The sequence below is a fragment of the Narcine bancroftii genome, chromosome 9, assembly GCF_036971445.1.
Source record: "Narcine bancroftii isolate sNarBan1 chromosome 9, sNarBan1.hap1, whole genome shotgun sequence".
NCBI classification, from domain to species: domain Eukaryota; kingdom Metazoa; phylum Chordata; class Chondrichthyes; order Torpediniformes; family Narcinidae; genus Narcine; species Narcine bancroftii.
In genome coordinates, this window is record NC_091477.1 from 112386889 (window position 1) to 112410594 (window position 23706).

Here is a 23706-nt window from a genome sequence, read left to right on the forward strand (position 1 = left end):
CAGTCATTCAGCATCCATAAAAACACAAAGATAAATTGCTGACATTTCGGGCCTGAGCCCTTCTTCAAGGAATAAGCATCTTATGGCCAATCCCAGTGAGTCTATTTACGAAGATGTGCTCCCATCCTTCATTAATCCACATTCCAGGGAAATCATGGACCAGAAAGTCAAGTGGACTAAAACCACAAAAGCACTGCAGCTACAAGCACCTTCTTTAGGAGTTTCCCATATCTTTTGCCCAATACAAATCTATTGGCTGTATGAGAGATTACATTTGAATTTTTATAGCTGTTTGGTGTGATATCATCTAATTTTTTTAACATTTTATTTTTGATCTTCAAAGACTCATACAAACAACCCAATCTCTTTCATCAATAGTATACAACAGTCTTATTTTCTTCCCCCTACCCCTCTCCCCTCCCTTCCGTACCCCAATACAGCAAAAGATTATATAAATTAAACAAACATAAAGAACCAAATATCGGTAAAGTCACAAAACCTTAAAGGAACTTAAGAAAAACCCAAAGAAACCCAAAATAAAAAAGATAAGGCCCACTTCATTGATTTCAATCATTTCACTACTGGCACGGATTGTTGCATTTCCTTTATTCACAAGGGGTATAATTATATCTGCGTACCAATGTGATGCAGATAGGGTTGCCACATCCTAACAAATGTGCCATATTTCCTCCTTAAATTGTAGATGATTTTCCCCAGGGGAATACAACTCTGAATTTCCATATTCCATCATGTAATATAGTTGTGAGTCGGACTTCCATGTGACCTTTATATACTTCCTGGCTACTGACAAGGTGACCATCACAAACTAAGTTTGGTATGTAGACAATTCAAACCTCATGTCCATGTTTCCTAGAAGGTACAATTCCAAATCCTGTGGAAAATCCACCTTTGTAATTTTTTTTTCAGAATGTTCCCCAGGTCCTCCCAGAAGGATCTCACCTTTGTACACAACCAGGTTGAATGGATAAAGGTTCCACTCTCCACACCTAAAACACATTTCCAAAATTTCTGATTTAGATTTATGTAATTTTTGTGGTGAGGTACAGTTGATACAGGAAATTATATTGCACCAATCTGTATAACAACTGCTGTCATGCTGTCTAGACACGGGGAGTTACGTGATGGAGTAGTGGCCGGTTGGGTTGAACCAGCCCTCTCCAGAAAAAAAAAGAAAAAAAGTTTGGAAAAGACAAGGGTCATAGGATAAAAAACTCAAGAAATAGAAGATCAAGTTACAGAGAAGAACAAGAAGATGGCACCCAAGAAAGAAAAAGTAAGAACAACGGGAAAAAAAGAAAAATCACCGAAGAAGAAAGAAGAAGGCCTTACCTGCACGAAGGAGCAGGGACCTGCAGTGGTGAAGAGCAGCTGATCGCCAAGGTTGGTGAGTGCCCTGCGAAGTCGCGACTTCCCAACCAGTGGACTCCAAAAATGGCTCTTGGAGCCAAACAAAAGTGCACAGTGCACTATCAAAGGAAAAAGTGAACACTGGAGGGAGGGGGGCTCAGCCAAGGAGCGGGCAGGTACAACACGAACAGCTGAGGGACGCCCGGCATCAGGGCGCTCAGCTGGAGGATAAAAACAATGGAGAGGAAAGGAGTGAGGAGCTGGACAAAGAAGAACGACAGAGGGGTGACAGACATCAAGAGAATCAACAGCAGGTCAGACAGACAGCCCACGAAAGGAAGATCAACAGCAAGAGGAGGCCAGAAAAAGACATAGAAGTAATTCATCAGGAAAAAAGAGACACAGATACAAAGAAGAGAAGAAGACACAAGCACAGGTACTGACACAGAAGAAGAAGACGACCAAGATCTTCACAGGGAAACAGATGGACAGATTATAGATAAAGCCTTTATTGAAGAACAAATGAGATTATTAAAAGATTGGTTATCATGAGAATTTAGTGCGATTAAAAGAAAGATGAAAAGAGTAGAAGACAAAATGCAAATTTTAGAACTGGCCATGACAGAAATAGGGAAAAGAGTAGAAAACGTGGAGAAGCGGGAAACAGCTGTAGAATTGGAAGTAAATGATTTAACAGAAAGATTGGAAGAAAGTGACAAAAAAAATTAAAGAGACACAAGAATTGTTATCTCAGAAAACTGCAGTAGGCGAAACAAAATAAAAATAGTGGGCCTGAAGGAGGATGAAGGCGGCACAGACATGAAGGAATTTATGAAAGGATGGATCCCGAAGGTCCTGGGAATGACAGAAATGCAGGAAGAAATGGAAATAGAAAGGGCACACAGAGCACTAGCACCGAAACCGCAGACACATCAAAAACCAAGATCCATCTTAGTAAAATTTTTAAGATATACGACAAGATATATTGGAGCAGGCAAGGAACAAAGTTAGAGAAGATAATAAGCCGTTGGAATACTAGGGACAAAAAAATATTTTTTTACCCAGACATAAGTTTTGAACTCTTAAAGAAGAGGAAGGAACTTAATACAGCGAAAAAAGATTTTATGGAAAAAAGGATATAAATTTATGTTAAGACATCCAGCCGTACTTAAAATATTTATACCTGGGGAGCAAACTGTTCTTGGATCCGGAGGAAGCACAAGAATTCGCAGAGTGTTTGCAGGACAGAAGAAGAGCAGAAGAGATGTAACAAGAAAGAAGAACTGCGATACAGTATATATAAAGATGTAAAAATAATGTATATGTAAAGAACTAAAGATGGAAAAGAGAAGGGAAGGAAGGAAGGAAGGGGGAGAAAAGAGAGAGCTTTGCTATATGTATATAAAAAAAATGTTTTCGGGGGGCGGGGGGTCGAGAATAACTGTCACTGCGAAATCAGTTGACGCTTGTGAGCAAGATCGCAAACCAAATGGAAAGGGAAGTTATGGCTGCCCAGCAAGGGATAAAGGGCAACTCAGAGAAGAGGGGTGCATTTGGGGTTAAGGTGTTATTGGGTGTGGGAATTGTTGGAATATTTTATGTTTTAAATGTGTTGTCATACATTGAGTTTAAAAAGGGAAAACTAAAAGATAAAAAAGGGAAAAAGGGGGATGGAGGTGGTGAGGAAGTGGAAAAGAGGTGTAAACAAGATATAAGATAGCCACGTTGAACTATATGACTATAAACATTAATGGAATACATAACCAAATTAAAAGGAAGAGGCTAATAAATTTACTGTAAAAAGAAAAAATAGATATAGCATTTGTGCAGGAAACGCATCTAACTGAAGTGGAACATAACAAATTAAAGAGAGACTGGGTAGGACACGTAGCGGCAGCATCCTATAATTCAAAAGCCAGAGGTGTAGCTATATAAATCAATAAAAATGTACCAATCAAAATAGAGGAGGGAATAATAGATCCAGCAGGGAGGTATGTAATGATAAAGTGTCAGATATACACAGAATTTTTTTTTGAAGATTGCAGACACACAAGGAAATATATTGATAGGAGGGGATTTTAACCTTAATTTGGATCCATTGTTGGTTAGGACTGGACAAAAGACAAGCAAAAAGAATAAAGTAGCCAAATTTATGGTTAAATCAATGCAGGAAATGAAACTTATGGATATATGTAGGAGACAGCATCCAAAAGAGAAGGAATATTCATATTATTCGAGTATAAATTGAGTATAAAGCTAGACCACTTTCAGATCATTCACCCCTGTAATTAGCAATAGAACTGGAGGACATCCCACCAAAAACATATAGATGGAGGCTAAACTCCATGCTACTTAAAAGGCAGGAATTTAGAGAGTTTATTGAACGCCAAATTAAAACATATTTTGAAATAAACACAGAATCGGTGAAAAATAAATTTATACTAAGGGACGCAATGAAAGCTTACATTAGAGGACAAATAATAAGTTATGTAAGTAACTAAGATGAAAAAGGATTACAATCGGGAAATAGAGCAGTTGGAAAGGGAGATAGCATGCATAGAAAAGGAACTAGTGAAAAGGTACGATATAAAGAAAAAGAGAGAACTGATGGACAAAAAAATAAAATACGAAACATTACAAATGTACGAGGTGGAGAAGAACATAATGAAAACAAAACAAAAGTATTATGAACTGGGAGAAAAAACACATAAAATATTGGCCTGGCAACTTAAAACAGAAGAAGCTAAAAGAACTGTATTGGCATCAAGGAAAAAGGACAAACAAATCACATATAACCCAACGGAGATTAATGAAAACTTTAAGGAATCTTATGAACAATTAGACCAAACTGAGAACGAGGGGAAAGATGACAAAATAGAAGAGTTTTTAAGCTAAAATTGAACTGCCGAAATTGCAAGAAGAGGAACAAAACAAATTTATAAAACCATTTGAAACAGAGGAACTACAGGATATATTAAAAAAGCTGCTGAACAATAAAACGCCAGGAGAGAACGGATTTCCAATAGAATTTTATAAAACATTTAAAGAGTTATTAATTCCTCCTCTCCTGGAAGTAATGAACCAGATGGAAGAAACACAAAACTTGCCAGATTCATGTAAGACAGCAATAATTACAGTAATACCAAAGACGGGAAATGATCCATTAACACCAGCATCATATAGACCAATATCTCTACTTAACTCAGATTAATTTGAATTGGTTCAATACATATCCATTTACTGTTACCTTCACCAGTGGTCCATTACAAAATGCTTTAATCCAATTAATATTTTTTTCTGGGAGATTGAACTTCTGTAACACCTTAAATAAGTAGCAAAATTATTAGCAAACAGATTGGCCGATTGAGTACCTAAAATAGTAAAACTGGATTTATTAAGAAAAGACGAACAGTGGATAATGTCTGTAAATGTATTAATCTAATTCATGCAGCTCAAGGAAATAAGGAACCAATGGTGGCTGTTGCTTTAGACACAGAAGAAGCTTTTGTCAGGTTAGAGTGGAACTACTTATTTAAGGTGTAACAGAAGTTCAATCTCCCAGAAAAATATATTAATTGGATTAAAGCATTTTATAATGGACCACTGGCGAAGGTAACAGTAAATGGATATGTATCGAACCAATTCAAATTAAGTAGATCAACTAGACAGGGATGTCCACTATCACCCTTATTGTTTGTCTTAGCAAAAGAACCATTGGCAGAGCTGATAAGAATAGAAAACAAAATAAAAGGGATTAAAATAAAGGAGAAGGAATATAAAATCAGTTTATTTGCAGATTACATCATAGCATACCTAACAGAACCAGAGGTATCAGTAAAAGAATTACATAAGAAATTGAAGGAATATGGAGAAATATCGGGGTACAAGATCAACACAAAGAAAAGTGGTGATGTCAATGAGTAACGCAGATTATACAGAATTTAAAAAAGAATCATCATTTAAATGGCAAACACAAGCAATCCGATACCTAGGGATCAGGTTAGATAATAACTTAAGCCACTTGTACAAACTAAATTATCAGCCACTAATAAAGAAATTGCAGGAAGATTTAGATCATTGGAAAGAATTACCGCTAACGTTGATAGGGAGGGTGAACTGCATTAAAATGAATGTGTTCCCAAGGATACAAAACTTATTTCAAACGTTACCAATTCCCTTAACAGAGAAAGTCTTTAATAAACTAAAGAGAATAATAAGGAAATTCTTGTGGAAAGGGGGGAAACTGAGGGTAGTATTAGATAAATTAGCAAAGAGGTATAACCAAGGTGGTTTGCAGTTACCACACTTCAGAAATTATTATAGAGCCGCACAATTAAAGTATTTATCAGATTTTTACCAGACAAGGGAAAAACCAGACTGGACTAAGAGAGAACTAGATAAAATAGTGGAGAAAGTACCAGAACAAATACTTTGTAAATGGGATGAAAAGCTGGTGCAATATAAAAGCTCACGAGAATTGCATCATTTACTTAATATATGGAAGATCTACTTAGAAAGGAAAAAAATGAATTACCAAATACTAAAATTGTTATTGACACAAAATCCACTAATCCCTTTTACAATAGACAACCTTTCCTTTAGAGAATGGGAGAGAAAAGGAATCAAAAGAATAGAAAATTGTTTTTTGGGAAATAATTTATTAACATTTGAACAGTTGAAGTATAAATATGGAATAACTCATGGCACTATGTTTGCATATCATCAACTGAAAGCTCATTTAGAGGATAAATTGGGAAACAGATTGAGATTACCAGAAGGAAGCAGCTTTGAATATGTGATGACAGACACAATGATAATTAAAAGATTTATTACGAATATGTACATTAAGCTGCAAGATAAGGAAAATGATGAAATAACCTATAATCCTAAACAAAAGTGGGAAAAGGATTTAAACATAAAGATAAAAAATGAAACATGGGAAAAGTTATGTCCTGGAACTATGAAGAATACAATAAACACAGGGTTACGCATGATACAGTATAATTGGTTAAACAGGTTATATATCACGCCCCAAAAATTAAAAGAATTTTATTATCAGATAGGTGCTTTCGCTGTAAGAAGGAAATGGGAACAACAATACATGCAATTTGGGCATGGACAAAAGCGAATACATTTTGGGAAGAACTAAATCAGATAATAAATAAAATCACAAAAAATAACATTACAAAAAATCCAGTGATCTTCCTTTTAAGTAACATAAGAAGTAAAGAATTAGGCCTGAAATTGGATAAAGCACAAAAAGGATTTATTATGATAGCAAAAAAATGTATAATGTCAACTTGGAAAATGGAAGAGAGCCTGAGAGTACAGCAATGGTACATGGAAATGAATAAATATATTCCATTGGAAAAAATAACATACAATTTAAAAAATAAAGTCACATTGTTCAAATTTGGGAACCATACATGGAACATAACAGAGAGGGCTTGCCCTGGACCTCCATACCCTAAAATGTTAATAGATAAAACTATTTGATTTAGTGTATAAAAGTAGATGACATATTTTTCTGGTTTGTTTTTTCCTTTGTGTGAAGACATTATTTTATGGTTTTATTGTATTGTATATGTTGAATATTTATTGGCTTTGGAGGGGGATGGTGTAATGGAAGATTTAAACCGTGTTTTTTACTTTTGCAGCCTTTGCTTCTGCAAGGCTGAGAACCTGGTTGTTTTTAGAATTCAGTAGACATCATCTTAATTTACACCATGAGGCCCAGGATGCATAATTTAACCTAAATTCCACCTGGGGCCCAGGATGCAGATGAATCAGAAGACATTATCTAATTTACACTATGGGGCCCAGGGGATGCATATGAATCCGTAGTTATTATCCAGTTGCAGTTTTCTTTTGTTGGTCGCAGACTGTCAGGAGACCTTGAAGATAATTAAATCATTTGTTCAAAAAGAGATAAGATCTGAAGTAAACAACTTTTGGGAAATATAAGCCATGGTCCCACTGCTGAAGTTTGAGAATCTCCAAGAGGTGGTAACATCTCTCAGCAACAAGAAGAACTTCAAGAGTCCAGCTAACGTCCCGGTCGAGGGAGGTGGAGAAGCTGCTACCGGCGCCCCGACGACCTACTACAAGTGTGCAGTCGTTGCCTCGCTTCGGCAGTTGGGACTAGTCCAGGCATTCTTAAGTACAATTGGGAAGGGCTTGCATATTGTAGTGTGACTTCGGCTTTAGGTTTAGTAATAAAGACTTGTATAAACTGAACTTCTCTCGGTGTGTGTGTCTATTTTCTTTTGGTAGCTCGAACACTGTGTCCAATCTAAAACAAACAAAGTGAGAGGTACAAGTTTACCCAAGACAGGTGGGAAGGGGGGAGTGAGGGAAGGGGGGGGGGGGAAAAGGGGGAAAATGCCATTGTGTATATTTAATGAGAAACGTCTGTACATATTTTGATTGTTAAGGTTCACTGGGTGAAAAATAAAAAATTACTGTCGAGACACAAGTCTGACCAGCACTGATTGTGGATTGTTGTGCCAAGTTTGTCTCCCACCTTTCCCCTTAACTTGCGTGTATGCACGGCTTACCATAGCAATGAGCGTGCACATATTCCCCTTCCAAATTAGAATCTCCATGTCACTACACAGGAGCAGGGCCGTAGACAGTCCCAAATTATCCCTCAATAAAGAACTGAAGAAAGTTTGATTGGACAAATCCTAATTATTCCCTAGCTGTTCAAATGACGTAAGCTGCCGTTGGTCATAAAAATCCTCGATACATGACGTCATCTAATCTTGAACTAAAAGGAGGACCTCCAGTGATGCTACTCAGGAATCTGGATCCACTAATCCAATGCTCCGACAAGATCATCAATTCAAAAATGGCTTAAGTGTAATTGGGGCTATGATAATAAGTGACAATGTTGAGGAAAATATCTTCATCCCTCAGATACGAAGCCATCTGATCTATGTGCAGCTTTGTTTTGCTCTGAACAAGGCTCAAAAACCATCTCCATCAATTGTTGGCCTTAATCTTGAAACACAAAGCTTTTCTCATGCTCAGCCATACGCTGTTTGCTTCACTGCTGGAGCTAAAAATATTCTATCCATTTTTACAACAGTTTCAAAAGAAGAAATATAATGTATTCTGAAGCACTTCAAATAAATGTATACTTTAGATAATTTTATTATATACAGTTACAGTCTTCCTAATTATGTATTTAAGCTAGATTTTATTTCATTCACAAGGAGCATTATAAAATCTGACTGCATGGAAACAAACGAAATCATGAATTCCAGCCACAATAACCTGAGCAATGCTGGGTATAGTGTTGAGTAAAGCCGAGAAACAGTGGGACTTCTGGCTTTTAGGAAGCCATGAATTCAGCATTACAAATTTTAGCTCTTCATGCCTCCAGGAATTCATCAAAAATTGTAAATCAGCTTAACATTTACATAGTTTCAGAGAATATTAATAACAATGAATCGCTGTGAAATCTTTAAGTAGGCAATGTGTTTAGGCTTTCATAAGCTGTCACTTGTCAGTATTATGAAAAGGTTATAAATTCTTACCACTTGACAACTGGAACCAAGCAGCAAGGGCCTTGACCAAATTATTAACCTTGATCCCTCACACAACTGGAACTGTTTCAAGATGCCCCCAATCTGGATCAAAAATTCCAAACAGCTTCACATTGATGAATAGGGTTATTATTCTCTTAGCAAAATTCCCGTGGGAGCAGAATTTCAACCTCGTTTCGTAACAGGTCCAAGAGGAATTCCAATTATCTTTCAAAACAGTGGAGAGCTCCACATTACATTGCAAAGATTTTTACATCTATTCGAATGAATGTAATTTATTATACACATGTATTAAATGCTGGAAGATTCAAGCAACCTATGTGGAAGTTGAAGTGATTTTTCCAACCGACCATCCAACATATAACTAATTATTCAATGTCACAATTCCAATTTTTAGGATTAGCTGAAGCAAATGATTGATGTTATATTAATGTAACTTTTCAAATTCTCTTATAAAAGGCAGAATCGTATTAATTCTTTCCTTTCCGTTTTCCAATTTTCTCCAGATGAACAAGATTGAAGGAAAACATTCCTCCCTGTACTTACGTTGAATGCACAGCATTATTTACAGTGACTAATCAATGATACACTGTGTTACAGCTCCTCATCGTTCCTGGACCCAAAGGTCTAAAATCTTTTACATTTTCAAAACTTTTTATTGCTAATCAGCATATTATGGTTTTAAGATGGAATTGGTTTTGAACACGAGCTGAATGAAATTTTCAGGGCTTGCTGACAGCACTGCATTAACCCTGCATGGCTTGGGATAAGGCTCCAAAATGGGCCTGGATATTGAAAAGGGAAAGTTTCCAATGCTAATATTAAAAATGCTCATTTTGCAAACCAGTTCCACCAACAGAAATGAATCGCATATTGCTTCTTGGTTGAAAAGTAGGATTCACACTATTTCAAAGCATGTGATTTGTATGCAAAGTAGCATTGGTAACTTCCAGGCCTGAAGAAAACTGAGGTCCTCCATCAGCCAGCTCCCCACCATGACTACCAGCCCCCCCACATCTCCATCGGGCACACAAAACTCAAAACGGTCAACCAGTTTACCTATCTCGGCTGCACCATTTCATCAGATGCAAGGATCGACAATGAGATAGACAACAGACTCGCCAAGGCAAATAGTGCCTTTGGAAGACTACACAAAAGAGTCTGGAAAAACAACCAACTGAAAAACCTCACAAAGATAAGCGTATACAGAGCCGTTGTGATACCCACACTCCTGTTCGGCTCCGAATCATGGGTCCTCTACCGGCACCACCTACGGCTCCTAGAACGCTTCCACCAGCGTTGTCTCCGCTCCATCCTCAACATCCATTGGAGTGCTTACACCCCTAACATCGAAGTACTCGAGATGGCAGAGGTCGACAGCATCGAGTCCATGCTGCTGAAGATCCAGCTGCGCTGGATGGGTCACGTCTCCAGAATGGAGGACCATCGCCTTCCCAAGATCGTGTTATATGGCGAGCTCTCCACCGGCCACCGTGACAGAGGTGCACCAAAGAAAAGGTACAAGGACTGCCTAAAGAAATCTCTTGGTGCCTGCCACATTGACCACCGCCAGTGGGCTGATAACGCCTCAAACCGTGCATCTTGGCGCCTCACAGTTTGGCGGGCAGCAACCTCCTTTGAAGAAGACCGCAGAGCCCACCTCACTGACAAAAGGCAAAGGAGGAAAAACCCAACACCCAACCCCAACCAACCAATTTTCCCTTGCAACCGCTGCAATCGTGTCTGCCTGTCCCGCATCGGACTTGTCAGCCACAAACGAGCCTGCAGCTGACGTGGACTTTTTACCCCCCTCCATAAATCTTCGTCCGCGAAGCCAAGCCAAAGAGAGAGCATTGGTAAATAATGGCTTCCAACAGTTTGGACTTTGTACTCCTGATTATGCTCAAATTAAAGAAGCAACCTTCACCCTGAGGTTCTTTCAGTTTTCCTTTAGATTTCAATTGGATCTATAGTTTGCCTTTCTGATGCCAGCGTCAACATTAAATTTGTTATTTTACACAATCCAACATTATTCCTGACTGAGGCCCATCTCTCTGGATGCTTAGAACTAGTTTTGAAAGAATAGAGTGGCTTTAAAAATTTGTTCACCAATGGTGGGCATCGCACAAGCAAGATCAGCATTTATCTGTCTTGTCCAATTGCCCTTTAGCTGACACTGGCATGGTCCTGAACTCTCAGTCTGTGTGTTGGCCTCTGTGTGTTGGCCATGCTGATTGAGAGGGCTCCAGAATTTTGACCTGGTAACAATGAAGGAACAGCAATGCAATTAATTGTCAGAAAATTGCAATTTGGAAGGAACTTGGATGAGATGATGTTCAAAGATCTGTTGCTTTTGCTGGAAGTTTACAATCTGCACAGGTCAGAGTAGTGTAGTTCTTCACAGCTCAAGGGTCCTGGGTTCGGCCCCAACCTCGAGTGTAGTCTGGGTGGAATTTGCATGCTTTCCCTGAGAATGAGTAGGGTTCCTTCGTCCCTCAAAGACATCTGGCGGGTTAAAAGCCAAGTCTTTTAGTGAATAGTAGAATCTGGGGGATGGGGTGGAGTGGAGATGATGAATTTTTTAAAAATAATTTAGACATAAAGTATGGTAACAGGCCATTTTGGCCCATGAGTCCATGCTGCCCAATTTATACCCAATTAACCTACACCCCTAGTACGTTTCAAACAGTGGGCAAAAACCGGAGCCCCTGGGGAAAACCAACGCAGACACAGGAAGAACGTACCAATTCCCTACAGAGAGCACAGGATTCGAACCCCGGTCTCGATCACTGGCACTTCGTGCCAAATGTAGAGAATAAAATTGGATTGAGTGTAGCTGTGTGCTCAAAGACCAGCAGGGTTAGGTGAGCTCCAGGGATGACCCAATAAATCCACCTGGATTAGTCTATCATGAGCCTTGACACCTGTAAGATGGAACAATCAATCAAACTGGGAGCAAAAAGACAGCAGGTGCTGAAAATCCTAAAAACATAATGCCAAGAGCACGAAGCATCCTGAACATTTCTCCATATTTCACTGAGAACGCTCTTGAATAAAAACATTTAATCTGGCCTGTTCTGAGGTCAAGGCAAAAAAAACATTCCGAGGGCAGAGGTTCTTTGAAATATTGTAGTGTGTCAGCAATGATGGCTAAATGTTTTCAAAGAATGTGACTGAAAATAAAGAAACATGCTTCAAAGTTTATATATTCATGTAAGTTAAGTTTGATCCGTTTGAGTATAGTACAGACAGTCCCCAGGTTATGAATGAATTCTGTTCCTAAGTCTGTCCTTTAGTCAAATTTGTACGCAAGTTAGAATGGTTCTTATTTAGCGCTAGTTAGTCATCGTATTTAGTACAAACACTTAGTATATAGTTTATATTTGACCTTTCCATGCAAAGAAAAAAAATCATGATTAAGTCTTGTTCCATCGATATCTTGCACCAGAAGGGGCATTCGTGAGGTATTCATGCATTGGCATAATGTGTTCGTGAGTTGGGGAACAATTCGTAAGTACAGGTTGTCCGTAAGTCAGACGTTCATAACCTGCATAGTGTCTTTATTTTGTCATTTGAAGCTTATTCTTGATGCAGGAGTATTAGTTAATCATTGTAAAACTAGGTCTCAGGCAACTGGATAATACACTTATGCAACATCTACCAATCCCCATCAGTGCCAGATACTTAAATCGCATTGTATCCTCTGTTGCTCCAAAAATAAAAGCCCAAGTTTGCCTAACCTATCGTCATATTCTCTTATCCTAGCAGCATTCTGGTAAATCTCCTGTGCAGCCTCTTCAAAGTTTGTACATTGCTCCCATCATGAGGTGACAATCAAACGCTAGATCCAAAATACATCATTTCCAATGCAGCATTCCACAGATGGCATCACATAGTCCATCAGCCGCTATAATCAGAAGTATGTTAGTCATTTGAAGGCAACTTAAATTTGGCATTCAAAGTACTGAAAGCAAATGAGATCAACTATTTACCCTACTCATCAGAACAGACAACTTTAGTCATTCTTTCTTCTTTGGCTTGGCTTCGCGGACAAAGATTTATGGAGGGGGTAAAAAGTCCACGTCAGCTGCAGACTCGTTTGTGGCTGACAAGTCCGATGCGGGACAGGCAGACACGATTGCAGCGGTTGCAAGGGAAAATTGGTTGGTTGGGGTTGGGTGTTGGGTTTTTCCTCCTTTGCCTTTTGTCAGTGAGGTGAGCTCTGCGGTCTTCTTCAAAGGAGGTTGCTGCCCGCCAAACTGTGAGGCGCCAAGATGCACGGTTTGAGGCGTTATCAGCCCACTGGCGGTGGTCAATGTGGCAGGCACCAAGAGATTTCTTTAGGCAGTCCTTGTACCTTTTCTTTGGTGCACCTCTGTCACGGTGGCCAGTGGAGAGCTCGCCATATAACACGATCTTGGGAAGGCGATGGTCCTCCATTCTGGAGACGTGACCCATCCAGCGCAGCTGGATCTTCAGCAGCGTGGACTCGATGCTGTCGACCTCTGCCATCTCGAGTACTTCGACGTTAGGGGTGTAAGCGCTCCAATGGATGTTGAGGATGGAGCGGAGACAACGCTGGTGGAAGCGTTCTAGGGGCCATAGGTGGTGCCGGTAGAGGACCCATGATTCGGAGCCGAACAGGAGTGTGGGTATGACAACGGCTCTGTATACGCTTATCTTTGTGAGGTTTTTCAGTTGGTTGTTTTTCCAGACTCTTTTGTAATTAATAACACCCAAACTATACATTTTTCCTCTTTCAGCACACGATAATTTATTTGCTCCAGCTTTGTTAATGCAAACAGCTCATCACAATCAGGAGTATGTTTATTCCTATTGTTACGAGCCCAGAAGGTTACTTAAACAAAAGTTGCTTTTAATTATCTTTAAACATGAAAACAGAATCACACTTTAACATATCACTATTGACTTAACTAACCTAACGTAACCCCCTTCTAATTCTAAGCGCATGTGTATGTAATGTGTGTGTAAGTTCAGAAAGGTTCTTTGATTCACAGTTCAATCTCACTTTTCATTCCTCCAAGTTCACTGGTTGCAGGCAATTCTTATACTGTGCACAGAATTTAACATTTATAAAATTCACCAGGCTTTAGTGCTTGAAAGATAAATGGTTACTGCTCAGGAAGGTTCTTGTTGGTTTTCAGAGAGAGAGATTTGTTGTTCCAGGACAACCACAACTGATGTACTTCCATCAGCCAATTCAGTGTCTTGCTAACGAAACTTGCCCCTTCAGGGTTCTCTAGATGATAACCTCTTTCTTTCAGGTCACCACAGAGTGCCTTTTTGTTTCTCTTATTCCAAGTGAAACATTAGACAGCATGAACCATAAGGGCTTTGACCAGGCCGTCTTCCAAATGGGGCTTTTCACAAGCTTGCCAGCTTGTCCTGTCCCAGTCCCAGCTTCTGTTACTGCCTGTAACACTGCAGAATTGGTGTGTGTGTGTGTCTCTCTCACTCTCTCTGAGAGAAAGCCTGTTTGACTCTCTCTGCTTGCAAAACCACATGACCCTCTTAGAACAGCAAGCTCTACTCCAGACAGAAGGCAGCTCCGACAAGATCTTTCATCTGTTGCCTTTTGTAAACAACAATCCATTAGTGAAGTCTCTTGGGCACTCTCCAAAGCCCTTGCAAAAGCTTGCATTAGCAGAGCCCTTGTATTTCAAATAAAATCAGTTTTAAAGAGTTTGTAAGTAACCTACTCTAATAAACCTTTCCCAATTTTCCCAAAAACATATCTATATACTCTGTCACACTTGGAGACATCAAGTATTTGCTGTGATACATGGCCTGGCACACTCTTCCATTCAAACCACCACGCAACTAGTAGCAGGAAAATTTGTATGCAACGGCCTAAGGAAACAGGTTGCACACTGGACCAGAACTTGTGTTCAATGTCAGACCTCAAAAACACAGCGGCATGTAAAAGCACCGCTCCATTCTTTTCCCCTGGTACATATGCGTTTTGACCATGCACGACCATACATCGTGGGACCACTACCACCATCGCGACGTGCCAGATACCTTCAGACAATGGTCGATAAGTTTATGAGGTGTCTGGAAGCTGTTTCAGTCTCAGACACCTCCACCACATTGTGCGCCAAAGCCTTTATTGTGAACTGGGTGGCTCAATTTGGGTTGCCGGTGAACATAACCTCAGATAGGATGCCACAATTCTCATCAACGTTGTGGACGGCACCAGCCCAGATACTCGGCAGGCAGTTGCATCACACTGAGGCATACCATCAACAATCCAACAGCCTAGTGGAGATTCTACCCCCATTTGAGGTCAGCCCTCATGGCGCGCCTCAAAAGGCCCTGATTGGATGGGTGAGTTGCCTTGTGTGATGCTGGGCATTCATACGGCACCAAAAGAGGATCTGGCCACGTCTTCTGCTGAGCTGGTGTATGGCGCGCCGCTTACTGTACCAGGGGTGTTCATGCCAGCGGAAAGAGGACAGACAGATTCACCCACAGCATTCCTAACATGGCTGCGTGAGAAAGTCAGCACATTGGCTCCTGTTCCTACCTCAAGGCATGGTACAACCATTTGTATATCCCAAAGGTCCTCAAGGACTGTGAATATGTATTCATACAAGAGATATGCATCGTACCCCTCTTCAGCACCCATTCAGAGTGCTCGGTACAACAGCGTAACGTGTGTAGTGGACAGGGGAGGGAAGTAAGAGACAATCACAATTGACCACCTCAAGCCAGCACATGTGGACTTGCGGCAACCAGTGACGGTTGCATGTACACCACAGAGCGGTTGCCCACCTAAGCAGGTGGATGGGGTATACAAAATGGGATCATCACCTTCTAACATCAATTCTTTGGGGGAGGTGGGCCTGTAGTGGTCTGAACCGCGCTAAACAGTGAACTGGCTCATGGAGATTCAAGTAGGCAAGAACAGGAAGCCTTGGAGTACTGCGCTTGCAGTGAATCGTCAGAGATGATGCCATATCCGGCCCGAGCGTCACAAAAGCCGCAGGGAGTGCAGGTGTTTAAAAAACTCGCATCAGAGTTGAGTAAGGCAGTTGGTCTTAACTCAATTACAATGACTGGTGAGTTTAGTTTGTCACTAAATGACCACACACCATTCAAAACGTACCAGGGGTATAGGTTAATGGAGTGTAATTGGGCTGCACGGGCTCATGGGCTGAAATGGCCGCATGTCTAAATTAAAAATGTCAAAATTGAGCCTACATTCACTTCAGCTGATTCCACGATCTCACCACTTCTGCGTTAAGAAACTCACTCAATATTCCCCTTAAATGGTTTACTCTTAACCCATAACCTCAGTTGAAAGCTTGCTTGCATTTACTCTAGCTCTACCCCTCATAATTTTATATACCTATCAATTCCACTTCACAGATCCTCAAAAAATAAGCCAGACCATTCCTACACGCTGTTTAGAGCCAGTACAGAAGGAGCATTTTCAAGAAGTAAAATCTAGACACTTCCCCTCGACATCAGTGTCACAAACATCTCCAAGTCATTTCCCAAAAACATAGTGGAGAGTCGCAATGAACCACAGACTCGTATGCAGCACCAGGCTAAGGGAGCACCACCCAGGCTTGGCTGTGGACTGAGTGATTCTTGGAATGGCAGAAAGCCACTGGGAATGAATGATTTTCCTCTTAATCCAGTTTTACCATTGCCACAATTAATCTCATTACTTTGCTTTTTACCATGTGGTCGCCTGTCAACATTTAAGCCAAAATGGCATCCGAGAGCAACAATTTTTTTTAAATGCCCAGGTCACACAAAAAAAGATTTTTACATGGAACTTTACAGCATAGTACAGGCCTTTCAGCCCAAGATGTGGTGCTGACCTACATAAACCTACACAAAAAACTAAACCTTCTCTACCTCATAACCTTCTATTTTTCTACAGTTTCACTACAATAACCTGATTTAACTAATACAGAGACTAAAAAAGCAGGTAAAATGCCAGATACCCTGTGGCAACTGAATTCACCTCCAGCACGGCAAAAAATGTTCAAACCACACCAGGTGAACAATCCGTTCACCTGGACGAGTTCACACCAATGAGGAAGTGAGGGAGATAGGTCGGCTAGTTGAGTGGTGTTACAACAACAACTCAAGATGATCGTGGAGAACACGAACCAGTCCTCATCGAGGGGTCAGCCGTGGATAGGGTCAAGAACTTCAAATTCCTGGGTGTCAACATCTCTGAGGATCTGTCCTGAAGCCTCCGTTTTGATGCAATCACAACGAGGGCTCGCCAACAGCTAGCTATACTTTGTGGGGAGTTTGAGGAGAACTGGTGTGACACCAAAGACTCTCGAAAATTTCTACAGGTGGACCGTGGAGAGCATTCTGGCTAGTTGCATCGCTGTCTAGTATGGAGGTGCCAACTCTCAGGACAAGAATAAACGCCAGAATTATTAACTCAGCCTGCAACATCAAGGCCACCAGTCTTCACTTCATCGACATCTACAAGAGGCGGTGCTTTTCGAAAGCAGCCTCTATCCTTGAGGACCCCACCACCTACGTCATGCCTGCTTCACTCTGCTACCATCAGGAAAAAGGAACAGGAGTCTGAAGATGAGTACTCAGCGGCACTTTCTTCCCCTCCTCCATCAGGTTCCTGAATGAACAATGAACCACAGACACCACCTTACTTCGATTTCTTTTTCTTGCACAATATTTATAGATTTTGTAAGGTGGTTTATATCAATGCTGTGATACTGCCACAAAATACCTTTCATGACTTGTTCAAAATAATGAATTCTGATGATCAACATCATGAGAATAAAGCAAAATATTTGACTGATATCTAAATCCACTACCCACATCCCTTCCTCTCCCTTCTCCAGGGCTGCATCGAGAGCCCGTTTCACACTTGACCGCGATCCCAGGAATCGAACGCCAATCAGCCTTTAAAGTGGCAAGTGTGAAAGCAAAATCTGCTCAATGACGGCGTCAGTTGACGCCATCTCATGCCGAGGATCGCCGGCCTCGACCCTTAGCACCATCCCTGGCGCCGGCGGACACCGGCGTCGAGATCGGGCAAGCGTGGAAAGGGGCAATCGCTTCTCTCTTTCGTGTGCTGCGTCATGCCGGCACTTCCGATTAAAGGCAGGACGGACCCTTGCAAGCGTGAACGCGTCCAGTGTCCCGGTTAGGAGCGGTCTGGTGTGAAAGGCCAAACCCTACCCCATTCCTATCCCAGGACACTGGACGGCCGATTTGAGAGTGAAAGGGGCTTTCGACTTCCATGGTATTCAACCATCCTGACAACGCCCAAGAACACAAATGCAAAAAGTACAAGATTTGGAACTGCTCTGCCATCCCTTTACTGACACTGGGTCTAAATCTAGGAAGCTCTTGGACAATAGCCCTCTCTGAAGCAGTGGATCTCAACCTTTTGTTTCCCCCACCCCTCCTCACAGGAGCATGACCAGAGCATAAGTGCAATGCAAGTGGGGGGGGGGTTGAGAAGCACTGCACTGAAAGCAGCTCCAGAGGGTCTCACTGCATTGCCATCAGAGTCGGGCTCTGCGCTTCATTCATGCGGGATGGGCCATAAAGAGCGTTCAAGTGTTGGAAACAGGAACTAGACAGAATCCAATCAAGAGAAGGACAGAGAAACCGGCCCCGCTATAACGCGACTGAGAGGAGGTCGGGGCGACCTGCTTGGAGCACGCAATCCAACTTTGCTTAGCCCCCGGCAACCCGTGCAATGAGGGACAGGCAGCGAGCTGCCCCCCACCCCCACCCCCTCCCCCACCCCCACCCCCACCCCCACCCCCTCCCCCACCCCCACCCCCACCCCCTCCCCCACCCCCACCCCCACCCCCTCCCCCTCCCCCACCCCCTCCCCCACCCCAGCCTGGGGGTCTTACCGGTTTACTGCTGGAACCCTTGATTTTGGCAGCTCGATCGTACACGCAGCACCGGACGGACGTGGAACCCACATCGACGGCCACGATGTAGGTGTCCCGGCGCCGCCACCCGTTCCTAGCCGATCCCATGGCCGCGCCTTGTAGGGGGGGTGGGGGGGACTCACTGGGCGGGGGGTCGCCGAGCCATGTCGCCGCTGTCGGAGGGGAAATAACCACCGAGTGGGGGTGGGGGGGGGGAACCAAGTGAGAATTGGGGAAGATCAAGCGACAAACTTCGGCTGGGTCTTGGGAGCGGCGCCCCTCACGGTGGGGGCTTTTCCTCCCCCCCCCCCTCCCTCCCACTGTCCGGTGAATCAACGGGAAGGCTCCGGGAGAGGGGCGACGTGCTGAGTTCGCGGACCCCGCGTCCAACTGACCCGCCCGCGTCACCGAGCAACCTTTCTTAAAGGGGGAGGAGGCTTCGGAGCGGGACGTGGGCGGCGACACGCAGCCTCCCGCCCCCGCGAACTCCACGCCTGCGAGCGAGCGCAAGAACCGGGGAAGCCCCTGATCTCACCGACAGGGGAGAAACAAGGAGCCACGGTGGCGGCAAAGGGGAGAGAACCCAAATGTAACAGTGTCCATCCAAAGGAAAAACACCCCCACAAATGCTGGAGAAACTCAGCAGGTCAAACAGTGCCTTCATGTAGCAAAGGTGAAGCTCCATCACCCACGTTTCTGGATCTACCTTCATCTTTGCCACGTGGAGGCTGAGTTTCTCCAGCATTTGTGGGTTTTTTTCACTTAACCGAGGGGTTAAGTTTTACCAAATGTAGACAATAGGAGCTGGAGTAGGCCATTTGGCCCGTCGGGCCAGCACCACCATTTTAGATCATGGCTGATCATTACCATCAGTACCCCTTTTCCAGCCTTATCCCCATAACCCTTAACTCTGTTACCCACAAGAGTCTTATCTAACTCTCTTTTGAACGTAGTCAGCGAATCCGCCTCTACCACCCTCTGGGGCAGAGCATTCCGCAGATTCACATTTCTCTGGGTAAAAAAATGCTTTCTCATCTCCGTCCTAAAGGGCCTACCCTGTATTCTTAAACTATGCCCTCTAGTCCTCGTCTCCCCCATCATTGCGAACAAGTAATCAGACTTCACCTTGTCTATCCCCCTGATGATTTACCTTGATGACATTGACTGACATGAGTATAGGGATATGTTCTTTTTGGAGATAAAATTGGAAAGGTTTGTTAGAGTGGGTCACATACTTTAAAACAGATCTTATTTGAGCTACTGGAGCTCTGCTTATGCTGGACATGTTGGCTCCGCAGCTTTTGCAAGAACTTTTGGAGAGGGCTCAAGAGACTTTACTAATGCAAAAAGCAACAGATGAAAGAGCTGTCTGGGAGAGAGCTTACTGTTGTGAAAGGCTCATGTGCTTTTGCAAGCACAGAGTGAAATAAAACACGCTTTCTCTCAGAGAGAGATAGACACACACACACACACACACACAGATCACTTCGACAGTGTACAGCCAGATCAAGCTTGTGGAAAGCCCCATTTTGAAAGATGGCCTGGTCAAAGCCATTGTGGTTCATGCAAGAGGAGAGGACAGGCTGTCTAATGTTTCACTTGGAATAAGTGAAACAGAAAGGAACTCTAGTGATCTGAAATAAAGAGGTTATCATCAGGAGAACCCTGACGTGGCAAGTTTAATCAGCAAGACACTGAGGTGACTTATAGATGTACATCAGTTGTGGATGTCCCGGAACAACAAATATCGCTCTCTGAAAACCGACAAGAACCTTCCTGAGCGGTAACCATTTACCTTTCAAGCACAAAAGCTTGGTGAACTTTATACAGGTTAAATTCTGTGCACAGTATAAGAATTGCGTGCAACCAGTGAACTTAGTGAAACGAGAAGTGAGATTGGACTGTGAACCAAAGAACTTTTCTACACATTACGTACACATGCGGTTAGAATTAGAAGGGGGTCAAGTTAGAGTTAGATTCTGTTTTCATGTTTAAAGATAATTAAAAACAACTTTTGTTTAAGTAACCATTTGTCTTGGTGAATATCTATTACTGCTGGGTTTTGGGGTCCTCTGGGCTCGTAACAAGTGTAAAAAGACTTGAACGTTTTTCTTTATAATTTTTTTTAGACAAGGTACATCTAATGGCAACGATATGGTGCCACATTGGTGATAATGTGTTTTGAGATAACAATGTACATTGATGAGAATGTATATGTTAGTAGGATTAGATGTTAATATCCCTTATGACACTCCTGAGACTTGCTGCCCAGACTCTGCGAGGTAACCAAGTGAGTGGTGGCATCGTCTGGGTTATCAGGTGGCTGCCCTTCTTCCTCAGTGTTTCGCTGATAGACCCACGGCACCTCTGGAGGGTTCAGCAGTGAATTCCGGTGTCCCAGGCTCACCCCTTAGATGCAATTAACTCACTTGGGAGCCCAGGTGGAATCCTTTCTCCTCATCCAGAGGCACTGGCTCCCTTTTCAGCAACTCTGGATAGATCTTTGACTGCTTGTCGGTGTATCTTTCCTCGTACTTCCATCTCCTGGAGTAGGTTTTATGTTGATGTGGCTACAAATCCTCTGCAGCCGACTTCAACCGACTGGACCCTTGTCTTCCAGCCACGTTGCTGCACATCAGCTGCAAGCTCAGCATCCCTCAGTTTCTTGCGTTCATTGGCCTTCTCCACTGCATCAAACATTTTAAATGGTTTTCTTCATCAATAATTTATTGTGAATAAAGTATATTTTTGGTTTTTTTTAAATAAAAATGCCATGTCCTGCCCATAAAGGTTGTGCAATTTCATACAGGCTGCACCTATCGTTATTTAAAATATTGAAAGTTGTGCAATAGAAAAAATTGAGAACTACACAGAAAAAGAGAATTTAAACAAACAAGTTGACCCAAAAGTTCAGCCTTGAAAAGTATAGCAACCATGGGCACAAAGTACTAAATGCCATGAACTCAGAACACAAACAGGACCGGAGGTTATTCAGCCCCTTTACCGCATGCCCCCCCCCCCCCATTCAACATAGTCCAGGCTTATCTTCTCCAACCCTTATACAGGCTTATCTTCTCCAACCTTTATACAGGCTTATCTTCTCCAACCTTTATCTCTCCAGTGCCAGTTCTTGTGTTTCACAAATTCTCCTTCTTCCTTTTTATGCAGACCCTGCACTTGCTGCTGCTGTAGAGAATTTCAAAGATTCACATTCCTTTAGAAGAGAATTATTGTAAAATTATTGTAATTTCCAATTCTTGAACAGCAAGTTTGCAAAAGCTATAATTTTGGTAAACCTCAGAAGGAATAAATCATCTATATTCATGACTTTTAAATTTAGGAGAATGGAGGCAGAAATTACATATGAAATTTCGATATTCAACTGGGGATTGAATACTGATGATCTCATGACCACTCATTTTCACGTGCGAGATTTTATTTTTCAATAGATGTTGACAAGAGAACCATGTTTAAAATAGTATCAGCAATACATGTAATTTGAGCAACAGAAGCAGGGGCAATACTTCTAAAAGTTTCCCATACCTGATGTGCATTTATCTTGTTACGAGCCCAGAGGACCCATAAACCCAGCAGCAATAGATATTCAGCAAGACAAATGGTTACTTAAACAAAAGTTGCTTTTAATTATCTTTAAATATTAAAAGAGAATCACACTAACTTATCACTATTGACTTAACTAACCCAACTTAACCCCCTTCTAATTCTAAGCACAAGTGTATGTAAGGTGTGTGTAAGTTCAGAAAAGTTCTTTGGTTCACAGTCCAATCTCACTTCTCATTCTTCCAAATTCACTGTTTGCAGGCAATTCTTATACTGGGTACAGAATTTAACATGTATAAAGTTCACCAGGCTTTGGTGCTTGAAAGGTAAATGGTTACTGCTCAGGAAGGTTCTTGTCGGTTTACAGAGAGAGAGATTTCTTGTTCCAGGACACCGACAATGGATTCCTTTTTAATCAGCCACTCCAGTGTCCAGCTGATGAAACTTGCCACCTTCAGAGTTCACCAGATGATAACCTCTTTCTTTCAGGTCACCACAGAATTCCTTTTTGTTTCCCTTTTTCCAAATGAAACACTAGGTAGCCAATCCTCTCCTCTTGCATGACCCACAAGGGCTTTGACCAGGCTGAATTAAGAACTCACAACCCTTCTGTAAAAGTGATCTCTGTGAGTCTCTCTCTGAGAGAAAGCCTGTTTGACTTTCTCTGCTTGCCAAACCACACGACCCTCTTAGAACAGCTCCAGACAATCTGCTGCTCTGACAAGATCTTTCATCTTTTGCCTTTTTGTACAACAGAGCTCCAGTATTTCAAATAAGATGTTTTAAAGTGTTTGTAAGTAACCTACTTTAACAAACCTTTCCCAATGTATCTCCAAAAAACTTATCTATATACTCTGTCACAATCCTACTTGATCAATGAACTGTTTCCAAAAATCTATCAAGCTTTTTAAAACTGAAAAGCTCAATACAACAGGCCTTCAATGTCTGCACTGAACATGCTTATCTAAACAAATCCTACCTGCCTGTAGATGTTTTATATTTCAGTGCATATTTACATCATACTTGTGAATGACAATGAACATCATCTTCCTCTTCGATGCTCATGAGTGACTAAATGCCTCTTAAACTGCCCTGAAAAATTATTCAAACATGCACCACTAAGAAAAAACTGGCTGTACAAATCTATTCCCGTCTCACTTTAATTCCTTGTCTACAATTATATGACATTTCCACCTTGAGGAAAAAAAGACTGATCACCTACCTTATCTATGCAAGAAGTGTCATCAAGGATTTTTTCCCCCCCCAAATTAGCATTTTTCTTAAATCCATAATACATCACCCGAGATCAGTCCCTC

General features: G+C 41.9%; 2 protein-coding genes across 4 annotated transcripts in view; both read right to left on the bottom strand.

Moving 5' to 3' along the window:
• The window catches only part of gk5 (glycerol kinase 5), a 75200-nt gene extending 55965 nt beyond the window's left edge, over window positions 1–19235 (bottom strand). For both annotated transcript variants that reach the window (XM_069897356.1, XM_069897357.1), the window contains exon 1: window positions 18809–19235. In XM_069897356.1, coding sequence (XP_069753457.1) covers window positions 18809–18937 — 129 coding nt within the window. In that variant the 5' untranslated portion in view covers window positions 18938–19235. The remainder of the gene's footprint in view (window positions 1–18808) is intronic.
• Window positions 19236–21864: 2629 nt separating this feature from the next.
• The window catches only part of xrn1 (5'-3' exoribonuclease 1), a 91803-nt gene continuing 89961 nt past the window's right edge, over window positions 21865–23706 (bottom strand). Inside the window, exon 45 of one of the 2 annotated variants that reach the window (XR_011344344.1) lies at window positions 21865–22043. The gene's annotated coding sequence lies outside the window, so the exon portion shown is untranslated. The remainder of the gene's footprint in view (window positions 22044–23706) is intronic. The other variant, XM_069897359.1, reaches the window with a different exon arrangement.